This window comes from Idiotropiscis lumnitzeri, chromosome 3 (genome assembly GCF_059441095.1).
Source record: "Idiotropiscis lumnitzeri isolate Australia: NSW breed Sydney's pygmy pipehorse chromosome 3, RoL_Ilum_1.0, whole genome shotgun sequence".
NCBI classification, from domain to species: Eukaryota; Metazoa; Chordata; class Actinopteri; order Syngnathiformes; family Syngnathidae; genus Idiotropiscis; species Idiotropiscis lumnitzeri.
Window position 1 is genome coordinate 22356814 of NC_142393.1, and position 18047 is coordinate 22374860.

Genomic DNA, 18047 nt, shown 5'->3' on the forward strand with positions numbered 1-18047 from the left:
CTTTTAATACGAAATGGCGTGCTTTAACAGGAAGTTGGTTCGTGTCGCTGTTGTCGTCACTACCATGCGACCTCATTTTCACGTGAACGGGAGGAATTTTCACGGTGATTCTATTTGGATTTTTGGTTACTAGGCAAGTGTATTTTTATTGTTTTTCACAAAAACCCAACCTAACATTTTTTGAGACGTTACTGAACACATTTAACAATGTCGACAATGTCTTAGCATTGGTTTTACACCCAGGAATGAGATCTGTTTTTTTCCTGTGCTGGTTAATGTTTCCTATTCTTTAAAACATTTAAAACATTTTAATTGCACACAGAGACTACACAACACGTAAAATATTAACGTGATATTAATACCTATGTGAAATTAATAGAATGTTTCATTTGCGATATTTTTTAAGTTTTGACATGACAACCACTGTATATAGTTTTTGTTTTAAGTGAACGTAGTTACAAGAATGTTCGATATCACAAGAAGGAAAACGTCACTTTAGCAGCTATATGCCATCTATTTGAGGAGTCGTGGTTTATTTTTAATATAAATATGTTCATTTCTAGTGAACAGAGATTGGCAAGGGGAAGATGAAGACGACGACGGCTCAATTAGAAGGGGAAGAAGGGAGGGTGATGTCAGCTGAAGAGGAAGAGGAGGTAACGAAGACTACAGCAACAGAAGATGAGGAAAATAATAATTCTACTCGAGAAGAAGAGCAGGCGGAGGCGGTTAAGAAGACCACAACTCAAGAAGAAGAGGAGAAGGAGGATGGGAAGCTCTTAACTCAAAAAGAAGAAAAGCGGAAAAAGCTGACTCTTAAAGGGGTGGCTAAGACTTCCTCTGAAAAAAAGTGTGTTCCAGGAATTCTGTACCTGGGTCACATTCCTCCAAGGTTCCGACCCAAACACATGAGAAATCTTTTGTCCGTTTACGGCGAGATCGGACGAATCTTCCTGCAACCTGAAGGTAGGGCTCAATGATGTACTGATTTGAACAATTAATTAGTCCCTGAACACACCAGCGCACTGTACGCCATCTTGAAGTTAGCATATATAAAACCGTGATTAGTAAAGTATATAAAATACAACTTTTCATAAAAATTGAGCTGTTTAGAAACAAAAACAATTTGTAACGTGAACACACTCCTGCAGCGCCTCACCTGTGCCTTTAGATGGAATTGTCTTAATGTTTGGTCGCCTGCTGTTCCACCAGCACCTTGTAGGTCTCAAAGTGTATGAAGTTGTGTACTTATTCCCTCAAGGTAACTCACATTGGCATACAGGAGGTCCAGGGTTTTTAGTCCCTCACATTTCACTCTAACATAGGTACATTTTTTAGTATATGAGAGAGGAACATGACTAAAATTAAATGACCAGTGTGAGGATGCAGGGAGGCTGAAATTTTACAATCACAGCAACGTCACTCGCTTTGGTTGCAGCAGCTGAAGGTTGAATGTTAACAACTTCAGTTTTCTAACAGTTTGGTTTTTTTTTGTTCTCACATTGGTCAGTGGAAGGATCTTCAAAAGGTCTTCTCATCCATTCAGTCATATCGCTCACTTTAATTCACTTTAGTACAGACTCTCAACCTTCTCCATAGTTTCCTGTTGTTAACTGTTTAGCGTTGTCATTTTTGTGGTCTTCTTCATCTGACTCTGTTATGTTGGCGGCGGTGCAGATGGCCAGGTGAGGTCGAGAAAGAAGCGCTCAGGCTCCAGGAGTAGGTCCTTCACCGAGGGCTGGGTAGAGTTCCGTGATAAGCGCGTGGCCAAGCGCGTGGCGGCGTCTCTTCACAACACGCCGATGGCAACGCGAAAACGCCAGACGTTCGTCTCCGACCTCTGGTGTATCAAGGTAGGTGGAAAATACGCTATTCATCATAGGTAATAGGTAGCTAATAGGAAGTCTTTGGCGTGGCAGTACTTGCACAGGTTCCAGTGGACAAACCTGAGCGAGCGGCTGGCCTACGAGCAGATGGTTCTTCAACAGCGTCTCCGCACCGAAGTGTCGCAGGCCAAGCGTGAAACTAACTTCTACCTAGACAACGTAGACAAGAGTGCTCGGATGGACAAAGAGAAGCGGAAGAAGACGGACGCACAGCAGCACGTGAGTTTCTAGCCTGCGCACAAATGGAGAAACACACGGATGTGAGAGAGATAGACAGAGAGAGAGAGAGAAAGACAAAGAGAAGGGCTCTCTTTTTTCCCCTTTCTGTTTTGCACTCACTCGCGCTCCCGTTTTCTTTTTTTTTCTTTTTACTGCTTTTATTTTTTTACTTACTGTCTTTCTTTTGCGCTCTTTTTTTCTTTCTTAATTCTTTCACATCTATCTGTCTTTCTGCTTCTTGCGGTCTCTCTGTCTTCTCTTTTTCTTTCGTTCTGTTGTCTGTCTTGCTCTCTTGCTCTTTCTTCCTCTTTTTTTCCTCATTTGATTTTTTTCCTTCACTTTCCTCACTCTGTCGCACAATCCTTTTATCTTTTTCACTTTCATTGAAGCTTTTTTTCTCCCTCTTGTCCTTTCTTTCACCCTATTTCCCGGTTCCTTTTTTTCTCTTTAATTTTTTCTTTTTCTTTCCCTGTAATTTCTTCTCTCTTGTTAACTCTTATTTTCCATTATTCTATCTGTTGCCCTTTCCCCCCTCGGTCTCCCATTTTATTTTTGCTCTTTGTTCATGTTTTGTTTTGGTTCATTTATTTTCCTCTTTTAGCTGTCGTTCTCTCTTGTTCTGTTTTACGCTCACGTATCAAGGTCAGACTACACAAATATAGCCTGATTTTGACCGAACAGACATGTTGCAGACAAATTTAGTGTCTCTGATTTAGCTGATTTTGGATTGTCTTGACGCATCGTAGCCCATGTAGTGTGACACACACATTGATTGGTCGTCTTGCCGCACAGTGTGATATGTCCCCCGTCGTTCTTCAAGTGGTTCTTCGGTATTGACCAATAGAAAGACAGTGCCCTTTTACTTATAATCAGAGACTGGACTAAGGGCGCAAAGATAAACAAAAAAGTGATTAAAAGAATTACTTCAACTAACGGGGAAATATTGTAAAGTACATGGAGCATTTCAACTCATGCTATGTTTGATAACTACAAAGCGAGTAGCTGATTAGCAAATGTGGTGTCATTAAACAAATTCCTTACCCCAAGTTCATTTTGGAGAATAGACAAACCACTACTGCCCTTTTCACACCATTCAGAGTCAGGTCTATAGTCTCTCTTTTAAAAAAAAATTTTCTCCTTTTTGAGCAGAGAACAAACACCCTTCTACATAATGTTTCAGTCGACAAGACTTTGACAGCTGGTTGTCCCGCCTCCCTAACGGACCTGCGCAGATGGGCTTAAATTTTTGTTTTTTCGTGTCTTTCACATTTTTGTTGTCTCTTTCTCCCTCTTGCCATCTCTCTTTATCACTGAAAGTCAACCCCATGACATCCTACATATTCACGCTGTAATGTCGTTGTCAGGTCGAAGAGCGAACGTGGGACTTCACACAACGCCAGACGGAGGAGGAGATCCAAGCGAAGAAAAAGAAGAGTAAAAAGACAATGATGACAATGATGGGCTCTGGCAGCCAGAAGCAACGGGAAAAGGACCGCCTCCACCAGCTCAAAAGCCAATCAAACGTCTCCTTGTTGGCCAAGATATTTAACTCCAAACAGTCTTAGCAGCTGGCAAAGGAACAATGGTGTGACACAAAATGTACAGCACACACAATTGTTTAAATCCGCAATGATTATGTGTAAAGTGCTGTCATTTCATAATAGTGGAGAGGTAACTAAAATGCTAATCTAGATGAATAACCTGCTACAAACAATGTACTAGTATATGGGCCTTAAGATGGATATCAAAGGTATGGAAGACATGCCCTGCTTGCCATGTGGCGAGAGAGGTAATAACTCATTAACTAGCCAATACAGTGAAGCCCCACATATTACACTGGAAACCCCATAGACCACCTACGGTACAAGATCTGGGTAGCGCAGTTGCTAATATGGCAAAGCATATAATGTAGCCTTATAAACCTTTTTATGATGTTTGTAATTATTCAGAGCCAGGATATTTCCACATGGCAGAAAATTGAGCGACTTCAACTGAAAACAATGGCAAAAACGTGCACGGACAGATACTCCCCTTAATGTTTAGGCCCCTGGCTTTGTTTTCTGGTGGTAAAATCAGTTTTTGCCCGGTTAAAGGTGACTGGGTAGAGGGGTCACATGAATGTGAGATTTTTTTCACAGAATAATGGATTGGATTAAATTTGTGTATGTGTTTTATTTGTTTCAATGTATTTGTAAAAGGTTTACAAGCATTGTAGTACAGTACATGAGACAAGATAAGATAATGTGCGCGCGCGCAAGACGTTGGGAGGGGGCGTGACGTCACTGATGTGCGAAGGAACAACATGGCGGCAGATTACTGGGAGAAGGAAAAATCCTCCACACAGTCACGCTGAACCGAGCCAAAGACAAGCCGGGCGACACCGGGACCGGGCCTCCCGGTGAGTAACCCGCCGCCGTGTTCACGAAAGGCTAGTCGAGAAAGCGGAAGATGACCCGATGTTAACCGAGTGGCGGTGGACAACACGGGGATCACTCCGGTCCGCCTCCATTTAGAAGGCTCGAGTTGCAGCAAATAGACGGCTCCCCACCCCATCTAACTCGGTGGGCGCTACCAAAACCTTGGCATAGTCGTGTCCCTAGAACCGCCGGGAAGTGAGACGACACCATCGCTTGCTAACAGCTGCCAACAACAAGCTGGCTCTGTTTGAAATTCTTACGTTATTATTGTGAAATCGCCATTTTGTAGTGCTGTGTGAGTATGTAATGATCATAAATAGTCCCCTGTGTACTGCCCTTGAAGCGTCCCACAATGCATTTTGCAAAGAAGAGAAGCTCAGTAAGATTATCAACTACATCCCAGGAGGCATTGCGCCCGTGCGCTGTAACAGAAAAAAGGTTTTCCGTTTCCGGGGTGTTTGAGCTGTGGCGCGAAAATATCTTAGAGCAACAAATCAACTCGGAACTTAATCATTAAGTGTTTTGTTTGTATTCGTTTTGTCGAATGGAACCATCTTAAACCAAAATGTACTTTAATATATTTGTTCAATATATTACACCATATGTAAAATGCTTTTATACAGCTCCTGTTGTGAAATGCGCCAATGTGAATAAAGTTCTATTGTGTTGTACTGTATATGTATTACGGAAGTGGTATTCGCTGACCTAGTTTCGGTATGTTCATGACGTAAATAACCGCGTACCGGACCAGTCTTGCAAAACTATTTTTAATCTCACTAATGAGTGTGCTATTTAGTCCACTATATATATATATATATATATATATATATATAATCACATATATACATACATACATATACATACACTCAGGGTTGAATACAAATAAATGGGCAAAATATAACACCCTGATTTAACAACTGTAGTGCTTTAATTGTTCACATTGCTATAGTGCTGTATGTTCGTGTACTAATAGTTAGCATTTTCGCAGTCCTCCTGAGAAATAGCACCTGAATACAGGGCAGGACGTAAAACCCCTTTCATTCGGCCTTTCGTTACTTTAATTGCTATTGGGCTACATGTGAGCAAACCATAATAATACAATACAATACGATTTTATTTATATAGTGCATTTCACAACAGCTGGAGCTGTAACAAAGCGCTACCCAAATGCTGCCAAATAAATTAGCAGGTAATTAGAACACAAATTAAAACACTTAAACACATTTACAATACATGCCAAAATAATAGCAGAACAGCGACAGTCTCATGTTGAGTCGAAAACTAAAGAATAATGTTTCTTCAAATGGGTTTTAAAAATGGACATAGAGGGGGCATGCCTCACATTTAATGGGAGCTCATTCCATAGGGAAGGACCAGCAACAGAAAAGGCACAATCCAGCCTGAGGCTCAGCCAAGTCCTCCGTACCTCCAGCAGCATTTGGTCAACAAACCTGAGGCAATGGGCAGGTGCGTAGGGGTGGAGAAGCTCAGAGAGGTACGCTGGGGCGAGGCCATTTAAAGATTTGAAGACGAACAGAAGTATTTTAAAGTGAACTCAAAAGTGCACTGGGAGCCAGTGAAGAGACGCTAAATTTGGGGTGATGTGATCTGTCTTCCGAGCGCCAGTTAGAAGGCGAGCGGCAGCATTTTGGACCAGTTGGAGGCGCTTGAGCGAGGACTGCCTGACTCCGAAGTAAAGGGCAGTGCAGTAATCTAGCCTAGATGTAACGAATGCATGGATTACTGTTTCTAAGTGCTGCTGGGAAAGAAAGGGCTTCACTTTAGTCTGCTGCCTAAGATGAAAAAAGATGGATCGAACAACAGCACTGATTTCCTGCTCTAACTTAAAATCACTATCCAGTTTGAAACCCAAGTTTGAGACTGTTGGCTTTAGATAAGATGTCAGGGGCCAAGGACAACAGGATTGAGAGTAGAAGGGCCACTGGGACCGAACACCATGACCTCTGTCTTCTTTTCATTGAAATTCAGGAAGTTAAGTGGCATCCAGATTTTGATATCCTCTTGGCAGGACAAATGTGGTCTCGAGGAGAAACCGGCTAATGAAACGTTGACTTCCTGTGCGCAGGTGCGTCGCCCACGCTGGCTGCCCCGCCCCACTCAGCTTCGCGGCCCCCCCTCATGGAGAGGATGAGGAAGATCAAACGACAGCTGTCGCTCACCCTGGGGAGGGGAGGGGCTGGGGGAGGAGAGCGGACACTGACCGACCACCAAGACATTACATCACACAGTGACTCAGGTAGTACTCGCTCGTAACATCCTGTGACCAGAATGAATAAACCAGCAATGACGCACAATAACAAAAAAAAATAATAATGATTGTTTTTTTTAATTCTATTTTTTATTTTTGTATCACAAACATGGCATTGCACCCCAGTTATGTCGTATCTTCCCCATAGAATGACAGTAAAGTCTTTCCATTCTTTTTTTTTTGTTGTAACCTCTCAGAGGCCGGCACACTTCGTCCTGCATCGGGGGGAGTGAAAGTCAGAGGGTCCTCTTCATCAGTTCAGTCTCTTTTCCAGTCGTACAGCCGCCGGCCACGAGGTCTCGGACGCAGTCTGAGCTCATACTTGAACCACAGCAGCCGATTGGGTAGGTCTTCTGCGTGTTTGGGTTGGCCAACAATGGCCTTAAATAAAATTGCCCATTCCCCCCCCCCAAAAAAAAATCCTTCTTGTAATTCTTTCCCCTTTGTTTATAGAAAAAGCAATTGACAATCAAAGTGTAATGATTTTTGTTCCATTTTGTGATTTTGCTTTCTTTTTCCAACTACAAAACACTCTTTACCCGAAAAATGTTTTTCCCCTCCAGCACTAACTTTGATTTACATTGTCTGAAACAATCAATGTTTTTCCCTTTAAGATAATATGAAATAAGATCTTGTCTCTTTTGTAAAAGCATAGATGTTCATTTACGAAGGATCGTGTTTACATTTTATATAGTCAGCAATTTAACATGCAACCAGCCATCAAATTGCCATCTTTTGTATTCAATGCCTCTGTTATTGCTTTCCAATGGGCAAAAACTATGTGGAAACAATTCCATTCATGGTGTCTATTTAAGATTCGACTGATTAATGCTTAAACCACCAACATATTTGAGCTTGTCTTTCACTTTAAATGTCGTGACAAAATTGCTAAGTTGGCTGCACTGACTGCTTCTGTAAACTACAGTACCTCCTCCGTGTTTTTAGTGCAAGCAGTGTACGGCAGCGAGTCTGTGCTTTGAATTACGGAAGCCACTAAAATGCATTGTTCTGAAAAGTAAATTAAAAAACATCGATAAAATGTATTTACCCAGGCCTGTGCACATTTCCTCGCCATGTGTTCTCACACACCTTCCTACCGTCCTGTGCCCAAGCAGAGATTGTACATGAGGATGTCAAGATGAGCTCTGACGGAGAAAATGAGCCCACGTCCTCTTCGGACGATGTCCAGAGTCCAGTCCGAGTTCGACTGAGGACCAAGAAGATATCCACTGAGGTAAGCAGACGTTTTAATAGCTTTCATACGGACCTCCTTTCTCATCTGTAATCCCTTTAAACAACAAAGAATATGTAGGAATGGGGAGAAAAATTGTTGGTTTTGTAACTTGCTTTCATGGGAGTATTTTTGGTTGTTTTGTGAAATGCTTTGTTACAGCTGCAGCTGTTTTGAAAGCGCTATATAAATTCAGTTGGTAACACTTTGTTTTTGCAAGGTACCACATGATACTTTCTTTTCCTGATATCCAGCTACAATGTGCAGTTGCACACTGAATGAGTTTGCAGTTTTTAATGTGATGTGAATCTCAGCATTACCTTTGTTCTGCCAATATCAAACAACAAATGAGAACACTTTGAATTATGTCGTATTAATAATAATAATAAGGCTTGTGCATATGCCTTGGCAGATCTAGACCAGTGCTTCTCAATTATTTTCTGTTACGTCCCCCCAAGAAGAAAACTTCCCGCCCGCCCACCATCAGCCACTCTCCACCGCAACTATAAATAATAGCATTTTCGTTGCAAAACAAACCGACACCGTAGCGTTAATACTCGCTGCGCTCTGTGGGCAAGGGGAGCGCCACTGCCAACTACTGGAGTGGATATGCAATTACACTTTATTGTAGTACGGTGGGAAAAAAGCTTGTTCCCTCGCATCTCACTGCGCCCCCCCAAGGGTGCTCGCCCCACCATTTTAGAAGCACTGATCTAGACAAAGAAGCATTCATATTCAGCTTTACTTGGTTTGGTGATAAAGTAGGGCTGGGCGATATGACCTCAAATCAATATCGCGGTAAATTGGGCAATTTTACCTCGATAACGATAAATGCACGATAAATTCCCCCTGAGGACCAAAATCAAAATAAATGCAGGAAATGCATATTAACTGTTTTTTATTGACCAACTGTTACTTTTAGTGAAAAATAAAAGTACAAAAACCATTTGTATAAACATTCCAAATAGCTTGCTTTGCATGATTTGAACAATGTCACAAAGAACAGGAGAAAAGGGGTACCTCTCACAAAATCTTTTTCTGCAAATAGATTGTGCCGAGATGCTGTAATGCCATTTGCAAAGGCCTAGATTTGTGTAAAGGTATCTTGTAAACAATATAAATAATGCCATGTGCAAAGGAGCTAGTCACCCGTAAACAAAATGCTAAATAGAATGAAACAAATGTCAATGGAATGCCAGTGCCAAGTAAACAAGTGTGCTTCATCAAGAAAATGCCGCCACTTGCCGTCTATGTAGTGCACATTCAGGCTCAAACGACTCGACCACAAGTCGGATGTGGATGCTAAATGCTCGACATGTCTCCGCTCCCATCCCGATGTTGTCCATATCGGGAAGTACGGTTTGCAACAAATATTTTCGTACCTTTTGTCGGCTACTTTCATGAGGCGTTTCAATCCTGTGCGCTCCACTGTAAACTAGAGGAGCTCTATCTTTAGAGGTATGTGCTCGGCTATCGCGTCCACCTCTGAGACGTTCTCTCGTATGGTGTCGCCTCCGTTATGGGCTGTTGTTACTTGTCCAAACTTGCTCCTCACTTTGAACTTTTAGCACAAGCTCCAAGTCAACAGCATGGTTGTGTTGTGGGTGGTGAAAAAGAAAAGGTTGGACGCGCTGTTTTGGTTCTTACGATGCACTTTGTAGTTCATGTTCTTTTGCTTAAAATCGTCTTTATGGAACCCAAAACATTTCCAAACGACATGTCGAATTTCTTTTCGGGACAAGCGCGACAGGAACAATTTCAACTAACGTTACTTCGTCTTCAGCCGTGTCAGCCGCTTCTGAATTTGAATCGTCAGCTACGAACGCATCTTGTTTACATTCTTGTTCAGAAGGGTGGAGTCACGTGACGACATGCGCTGTAGCCGTCTTAAAGGGGCATTAACATCGCCACAGACAGAAAAGACTTCTTTTTCTTTTTTCTTTTTTTAGACACCGAATTTACCGACATGGGCAAAATGATGTCGGTCATTGTAATACATTTCGGTAACGGTAAATTTTCGGTTTATCGCCCAGCCCTATGATAAAGTGCTGCCTCCAAAAGTGAAAATGTATCTTTATTTGTTCTCCTTTCTCTTAAGAAGTGGGGCTTTTTGAATACAATTAGCCACTAACTTTGTCGCAATGCCCGCAATTCACCCTGATTCATCATAGTAGTAGACCGAACATGGTAGCCATTGAATAGCTTGAGTCAAAAGTGCCAATTCAACAATTGAACTATCAATTTACATTTTGCTATCTCAATTTACATATTACACTGAAACTTAAATCCACAAATGTACATGCTGACTGTTTTCCTGTTTCTTGTGTGTTTCTCAGGACATCAACAAACGTTTGTCATTGCCTGCGGACATTCGTCTCCCAGATGGCTACCTGGAGAAGTGCAACGTGATTGGTCCAGCTCTGTTTGAGCAGCCAATTAGCAGGCGGCTGCGTAGGGTCTCTCTGGTCTGTCTCTGCTGTGTTGTGACTGTGGACGTTTACATTTGTTGTCACCATAAATCCTCCCTTGTGCTTTTTGTATGCAGTCAGAGATTGGCTTCGGCAAACTGGAGACTTACATCAAACTAGACAAACTGGGAGAGGTCCGAAGCGTTGCACGTCTCTCACTTATTTTCATGTCTGCTGCCTGTGACCTGTCTGTCTTTGACATGTGTGTCTAGGGCACCTATGCGACAGTTTACAAAGGCCGCAGTAAACTGACAGACAACTTGGTGGCTTTGAAGGAAATCCGTCTGGAGCATGAAGAAGGAGCTCCGTGTACTGCTATCAGAGAAGGTGCTTGTGGACGTCCCATGTGTGATGTGCATCGACGTTGTTAGTGAACTAGGCCTATGCAATGTGACTTTAAATCAAAATCTTTTTTTTTTCTCTATAATGGCATAGTATCTAAAGTGGCACTAAGAGCTGCTTTGAATAGCGACAATCTGCAAATAATTGACGCCCCACCCCAAAAGGGCTTTGTAAGTTGGTATAGATTCCACAAGATGGTGGCAAAGTATCATACAGCATCAACACTGTGCATCTAGCATATAGTCAGTCATGAACCCTTGTCACATCAACAACTGTTTTAATTTACTCAATACACAAATTACCTTTACATCAAAAAGTACTAAGAAAGCTTCTAAAAAAAACATTGTTTAAATAAAAAAAAAAAATGGAAACACATTCAGTGACGCATGTCCCGTTTGTCTGCTTTAGTGTCTCTACTGAAGGACCTGAAACATGCCAACATTGTGACGCTCCATGACATCATCCACACACAGAAGTCCCTCACACTGGTCTTTGAGTACCTGGTGAGACACAAACAATTATTTACGTAAATATTTTCACCTGGTCTTGTGCCTCAATGAGTGTATTTGTGTGTTTTAGGACAAAGATTTGAAACAATACCTGGACGACTGCGGCAACGTCATCCACATGCACAATGTCCAAGTGCGTCATCCTCTTGTCCTTTTTCGTTGAAACCATTTACACGAGTACACTTTGAACCCGCGAAGATGTTGATGTGACGGAGCTGTGTTGTCTCTCAGCTTTTCCTCTTTCAGTTACTGCGTGGTTTGGCCTACTGTCACCGCCGGAAAGTTCTCCATCGAGACCTCAAGCCCCAAAACCTGCTAATCAATGAGCGAGGAGAACTCAAACTGGCTGACTTCGGTGAGAACTTGTGGTCTTTGTCCATGTGCTTCTCGAATGGTTTTCCATGAGGTTGTCGTTGTTCTCTATGTGATTGTCCACATGGTTCTAGTGTTTTGTGTTTGGTAACCTCACCTCATCGGAGAAAGAAAATACATTTAATTTTAAATTAAGGTGAACAAAAGCATAACAACAATATATATGTCTACAGTATTTAGAAAATAAAACATTAACAAGGTTTATTCATTTATTTTGTTTTTTTTTTCAAGTTCGGCGGGTCGGATTAAACGTTTAACATGTGGCCCACGGGCCGTAGTTTGCCCACGCCTGTTCTAGAGGTTATTTATGTGGTTGTAGTGGGCCTCCATGTGATTGTATTCATAATTCATGTGGTTCTAGTTTTTGTCCACATGGTTCCAATGTTGGTCCATGTAGTTCTAGTGGTTCCCCTTGTAGTTGCATTCTTTGTGTGGATCTAGTTATAAGTATGATTTGGTGTTGCAGGTCTGGCCCGGGCCAAGTCAATCCCGACCAAGACCTACTCTAACGAGGTGGTAACCCTTTGGTACCGCCCACCAGACATCCTTCTGGGCAGCACCGACTACTCCACTCACATTGACATGTGGTTTGTTACCTTGACAACACAAATTTGTCTCTCGTTTATGTGGACCTTCGACTCACGTATGCGTGTGTGTGTGTGTGCGCGTGTATGCATGGCCATGTGTAGGGGTGTGGGGTGTATCTTGTATGAGATGACAACAGGTCGGCCATTGTTTCCTGGTTCCACTGTGGAGGAGGAACTTCACTTCATCTTCAAGTTGTTGGGTCAGAACCAAACTTTTGATACACTTGATCAGATTTGACACAAATACATGTTGACACCGTGTGTGCATGTCACAGGAACACCAACTGAAGAGTGCTGGCCAGGAATCAGTTCTAATGAGGAATTTGTGGCAGCAAATTATCCTCAGTATCCCCCGGAGAACCTTGGCGATCACACACCCCGGTAACACCACTATTACAACTTACACAACTACATACCTGTGTGTACAGCACTATAAAGGAAAAAAATGTCTTACAAATATTTTTTGCCATTTTCATTTTTAAAAAAGGCAATCTATCAATGGCTTACAACTTGAAAAACTTGAAAGTTGGGCCACTAGCCAGTCAATGTACCGCTCTACTATTATGACTGCACAACTTCCAATTAATGTATGGTGTGCTGGCACAATCACTAATGTGCTCAGAGTTGCACACAACATGATCATACTATAACTGAGTGAGTTTGTGTTTCTTTTCAGGCTCAACAGCAATGGCGTCCAGCTGTTGTCAAAGTTCTTGCAGGTCCGTGAACACCTCATGCACACGCACAATACAGTCATACGTGTGGACAAATTGTGTTTGTGCATTGAAATATATGAGTAAGTTTATTGTCCTGTTGTCATGCTTGTTTAGTTTGAAGGAAAGAAAAGAACTTCAGCAGCTGAGGCTATGACTCATTGCTACTTCAGTAACCTTGGAAACAGAGTTTGCGCACTTCCTGACAGTAAGTACACATTACAGCAATTCTACCAGAACTATTACTGCATTACTATTACCACAACTACACAATAATTACTATGTTACTACAAAGCCAATACTACTTCTACAAAACGTCAATAACTACTTGAATACTATTGAGATGATCACACCACAACTATTGCTACTTAACTACTACTGCGACAGAACTGCGACTATACTACTAGGACAATGACATGACCTCGACCACCACACTACTTTTTAAGGGTGTCCCAATACAACTTTTTTCACTTCCGATCCGATACCGGTATTGCGACCTGGAGTAATGCCCGATATAATATCAGCGAGAATGATGCATGCTCTAATTTATTTGTGTATGAATTGTTAGAAGAGACTTGATCACGTTTTACTATTAAAATAAATAGTAAGCAACAGTAGTTGTTAGAATATGACCCATTCATATGACCCAGAAGAACTTACTGCTTGTCTTTGCGATAAGAGAGGATGTCTCACTCTGATGTTTATTCCAGCGACCTCCATCTTTTCTCTGCCGGAGATTCAACTGGAACGAGAAACAGTGAGATCAGCAGATCAAGGTAGCGCACATATGCACGTAGGTCTTATGTATTGTACACATAGTAAGTGAGAACAGGAGAACCCCAATTCTTTGCAACCTTTATAGCCTAAATCTTGACTTTGATCAAAACCTTGGTAAAAAAAAAAAAACTGCTTTAGATCAGTTTTTCCCTACTCTTACTGTGCAATATACAAACCCAATTCCAAGGGAGTTGAAACACTATGTTAAGCAATGATTTGAAAATTATGTTCAACCTATATTTAATTACATACACGACAAAGACAAGATATTTCATGCTCAAATCGATAAACGTCATCCATCATCTGAACCACTTAACCTCACGAGGATCGCCCGGCATGCTGGAGCCTATTCCCGCTGACTTTGGGCAGTAGGCGGGGTAACACCCTGAACTGGTTGCCAGCCAATCACAGGGCACACATATATATACAAACAAGCATCGACGCTCACACTCATACCTAGGGGCAATTTAGAGTGTCCAATCAACCTACCATGCATGTCTTTGGAACGTGGGAGGAAACAAGTGGACCCACACAAGCATGGGAAGAACATACAAACTACACACAGGAAGGCCGGGGCGGGATTCGAACCCTCAACTTCTGTACTGTGAAGCAGACATGTAAACCAGTCGTCCACAGCACCGCCCAAATATTCAAAAAATTTGAATTTTATGGCTGTAACATGTTCCAAAAAAGCACGGACAAGTGTAAAAAAAGTTGAAGAATGCTCTTCACCTGTTTGGAACATCCCACAAGCGAAGATGCTAATTGGGAGCTGTTGGGTGCAATGATTGGCTATAAAAGGAGCTTCTCTGCATTGCTCAGTCATTCGCAAGAAAAGATTGGGCCAACTGTAATTATAACGCACCTGTCAGTCCAGTGACGTCAACCACACGAAGGGAGCATATTGCTTGCTTATTCAACTGGGGCTTCATTCCCTCCAATTTCAGAAGCAAAACGTTTTCTATGACGTGCATGTTTCTAGCCGAGGGCACCATTGTTATTATAGTTTGGGAATTTTAATTAGTTGAATTAATTTTCAGGGCAGCTTTGTTAGTTTTTATTCACTTTACTTTTTTCAACAACATGTTTAGTTTTAGTCCTTTTTAGTATTAGTTTTGATTTTTAAAGATATTAGTGTTTTACTTGTGTGAAGAAAGCCATTCGAGCCAAAGAGCCACACACAACCACGTCTCCTAGGAGGGACGTCATCTGCTGGCTCTTTTTTATTGGCTGGTGCTTGATGACGTCGCTTCTGTGCGACACACATTAAGAGGACTACAACTCCCTGACGACTGTTCGACCGTCTCGTCTTGTGCATAACGACCGTGCAGTTAGTTAGAAATAAATAACTTTAAAATCAACCCCAAAGGCGACTGTATTTAATTAATTGCCAAAGACGAAATTGAAGAACATTTTTGTCCAAATGATAGTTAGTTTTAGTTAGTCCTAACTGCCGCTGCCTTCTCTTCTGGGTCCCCCGCCCACCTGTCTCTATGTAACACATAATTTTCATGAATTTATAAAGACAAAGAACAATACACAAAGTATCAACACAATGCATCGCCTCTAGCATGTACACGTGAACCAAGTTTCATAAACGACTGTATTCAGTAGCGTTATTATTGGGCTAACAAATATGTGCACTCGTAAATTGGATGATTTTCCCCCGGCACACCTCATCTTCTCTCATGGCACTCTACTGTGGTTGGGACTTACTGACTTGAATGTCAAATATCTGTTCAGACTTGTATTTTCTCTTTAGAAATGACAAAAAGTAAGTATTATTCGTTTTTTCTTCCATCAGTAAACAGTCTGACTAGGAGGCGGAGTCTCCTCTTCTGATATTGGCCAGTGACGCAAAGGTTTGCATGCAGACGCCATAGTGAATGAACGACCAATCCGGAGACAGGACATTGTGTCCATGGCAACAGGTCTTCCATTTTTATGAACATCACATCTCCTCTGAGGTCAGTTTCACGTTCCGGTCGCCTCATTGATGACATCACACGGTGTTGGAGTGTTTGGCCACAGCTGGAGCAACATGTTTGCACAGGAATAGTAACGGGACGTGATGCGTTCTTCCGGAAGCCATGTTTGTGCGCGTGACTGTGGAGCAACGTCTGTGTTTATTACTATAAATAACCACATGATTGACTTGTCTGTCCTGTTGATTAGGGACACCTCGAAAAGCCCTCTTTGGTCTGCTTATTTTTGTCACCGCGGCAACTAAACGCTTGTTCACACCGCCAGCCACAAATGCACAAAATTGTTGATATATCAAGCTTGATTTGTCTTGAGTGCATGAATGGCTCCTGACATCACTAGAATAGAAAATTTTATTTGCATTCTTTTAGCTCCTCAGCCACGTTTGATTAGGTGTCTGTGTGTGAACAAATAAACAATGGCAGCACTTCACAAACCGTTCAAGCAACAGTGACGACCCACTGTGTACCCCACAGCAAAATCATTTTTTCTCCATTCCACTATATCTTACTGAACCACTTCCTCATATGGTTCGCATTTTCCCCATACTTACCAGTGCACACTCTCTAATTGTAGATAGAAAAGTTTTGTTTGCCCTCAATAAATGTCCTCAGACACATTGGGGGGATGGAAAGCTCACACAAAGATTGATTAGGTTTAAGTTGTTTAATTTCACACGTAATGGGTGGGCGAGCACTCTAGACACACAACAATTTAGATACAAGACATGCAAATGTCACTTTTGAAACCGACTGAAGATCCCACGTGGCTGCGGTGTAAACAGGCTTGAATTTCGCGTTAGCTAGCGTGTCGCTGGAGCTTCTCGATCAGGGCTGGGCAAATGTTTGTGTTCAAGGGACATGTGTTCAAATGTATGTAAAATAGTTTATTTTAATAAGAAAATACCAATTCATTCTCATTGTTTCCATTTGATTCTTCATGGTTCATTTAATTATAATGAATTCACCAATTATTTAATGGTATTTAAAAGAAATGTTAAGTGTGTATGTACAATAAACTAAAATTTTATTGTCAGCAATAAGTACATGATATACTAAGATAAAAAATAGATTTTAGAAAGAGTTAAATGTATAAAACAAATATTTTTGGACTCTTGATTTATGTAAATGCTCTGTTGGCCGGAATGAAGAACTTGTCTGGTACTGTACATACTTTGCCCATCGCTGTTTCAGATTCTTACTAGGGTGTCCCTAATCAACCGACTCCAACACATTTGACGCAAAGGTGTGACATCATCACACGTCTCCGATTGGGTGGCGTCAGCAAGTCAACCTTGACTTTTTCTCCCAAACGGTCCAATCAGCTCGCAGAATGTCCAACACCAACATTAGATTGCTGTGTTTGTTTGTATTTTTCTGAAGACGATTATTTATATGGACTTGTAGCTTCAGGAAATGGGCTGTGTTTAATCGGTGCTGATCAGAAGGAATATTTTCGCTCATGGCTGAAAAAGATTTGCCTTCACAAAAAAAAAAAATGTGAATGCGACATGGGCTGAGCCAACTTGATCATGTGACTGTTGAATGTAGTATTGTTGGCTGAGTTTACATTTTCATTTGTTATTGAGAAAAGCAGAGAAAACAGAATTGTCGGCAAACTTTTTTCATTTGCACAAGAAGGGAAACCTTTTATTTTGCAGTCTCCTGTCATGTTTTACTCCTGTCAAGGACTCTTATTTTTTTATTTAATATTTTCAAATCAGATTCTGTTTTCTCTGCGTCTTCGGTAAATGACACCAAAGCTCTCTGCAATATAGCGCAATGCATGATGGGACTCGTTGTCGTTCTTCCAGCGTCTTCTTCTCGTGTTGTACTCGCAATATATTTACACCACCAAATATTAAAAGTTTTTATTTATTCTCAATGCTGCGGCTCATTCTTGTGTGTTGTCAGGAGCGTGCGTCCGGCCTTGGGTGCGTTAGTCAAGATTCAATTGAATGTAAACACGATTTATATACGTATTTGCAAATCTGAAGTCGTAAATGAACAAATCAGACGAGAATCGCTATACAAGTCGTTGAAAAAAAGGGAAGTTATTTTTTTTCTAATTTATTTATATATTTATTTTTTTAAGCTTTGTGTTGCAAGCCCCAAATAAATTACACTGCCGCTCGAATGAAGTAGAAAACGGAAAAAGGCAGTCCCTCCGATGCACCTTCATCCGTTTACTGAACCGGTCAAACACAAATACAAAATGAGAACACTCAAGAAGCACGGAAAAGATAATCACACTGACTTATTTGGACAAACGGCG

At 41.5% G+C, this 18047-nt stretch overlaps 2 protein-coding genes across 3 annotated transcripts; both read left to right on the forward strand.

Annotated features, from left to right (window-relative positions):
• Nucleotides 1-42: 42 nt before the first annotated feature.
• On the forward strand, nt 43-4277 carry abt1 (activator of basal transcription 1). Its single transcript, XM_088291722.1, has 5 exons — nt 43-133; nt 564-966; nt 1678-1853; nt 1920-2105; nt 3470-4277. Exons 2-5 carry the CDS (start codon nt 588-590, stop codon nt 3668-3670), a joined length of 942 nt encoding a protein of 313 aa, XP_088147848.1. The 5' UTR covers nt 43-133; nt 564-587; the 3' UTR covers nt 3671-4277.
• An 88-nt stretch (nt 4278-4365) lies between these two features.
• On the forward strand, nt 4366-17657 carry LOC148340415 (cyclin-dependent kinase 16-like). 2 transcript variants are annotated; one of them, XM_088291720.1, is made up of 17 exons: nt 4366-4503; nt 6609-6779; nt 6989-7135; nt 7907-8025; nt 10359-10487; nt 10568-10624; nt 10703-10817; nt 11241-11335; nt 11412-11474; nt 11573-11696; nt 12180-12300; nt 12403-12500; nt 12576-12681; nt 12977-13019; nt 13131-13221; nt 13724-13789; nt 15595-17657. In XM_088291720.1, the coding sequence occupies exons 2-17, from the start codon at nt 6662-6664 to the stop codon at nt 15630-15632; spliced, it is 1530 nt and encodes a 509-aa protein (XP_088147846.1). In that variant the 5' UTR covers nt 4366-4503; nt 6609-6661; the 3' UTR covers nt 15633-17657. The 2 variants fall into 2 exon arrangements, with proteins under 2 accessions (XP_088147846.1, XP_088147847.1); XM_088291721.1 differs by lacking the exon at nt 4366-4503 and having other exon boundaries at nt 6614-6779; nt 15665-17657.
• Nucleotides 17658-18047: the final 390 nt, after the last annotated feature.

Excerpts from the sequence above, each read along its gene's own strand:
- LOC148340415 (XM_088291721.1), top strand. The coding sequence starts at position 6,662 with ATGGAGAGGATGAGGAAGATCAAACGACAGCTGTCGCTCACCCTGGGG. Across the intron at positions 7,136-7,906 it reads GAACCACAGCAGCCGATTGG|AGATTGTACATGAGGATGTC; the intron begins GTAGGTCTTCTG and ends GTGCCCAAGCAG. Across the intron at positions 13,790-15,664 it reads AGTGAGATCAGCAGATCAAG|ACGCCATAGTGAATGAACGA; the intron begins GTAGCGCACATA and ends GTTTGCATGCAG.
- abt1 (XM_088291722.1), top strand. The coding sequence starts at position 588 with ATGAAGACGACGACGGCTCAATTAGAAGGGGAAGAAGGGAGGGTGATG. Across the intron at positions 1,854-1,919 it reads CCGACCTCTGGTGTATCAAG|TACTTGCACAGGTTCCAGTG; the intron begins GTAGGTGGAAAA and ends TTGGCGTGGCAG. Across the intron at positions 2,106-3,469 it reads AGACGGACGCACAGCAGCAC|GTCGAAGAGCGAACGTGGGA; the intron begins GTGAGTTTCTAG and ends TGTCGTTGTCAG.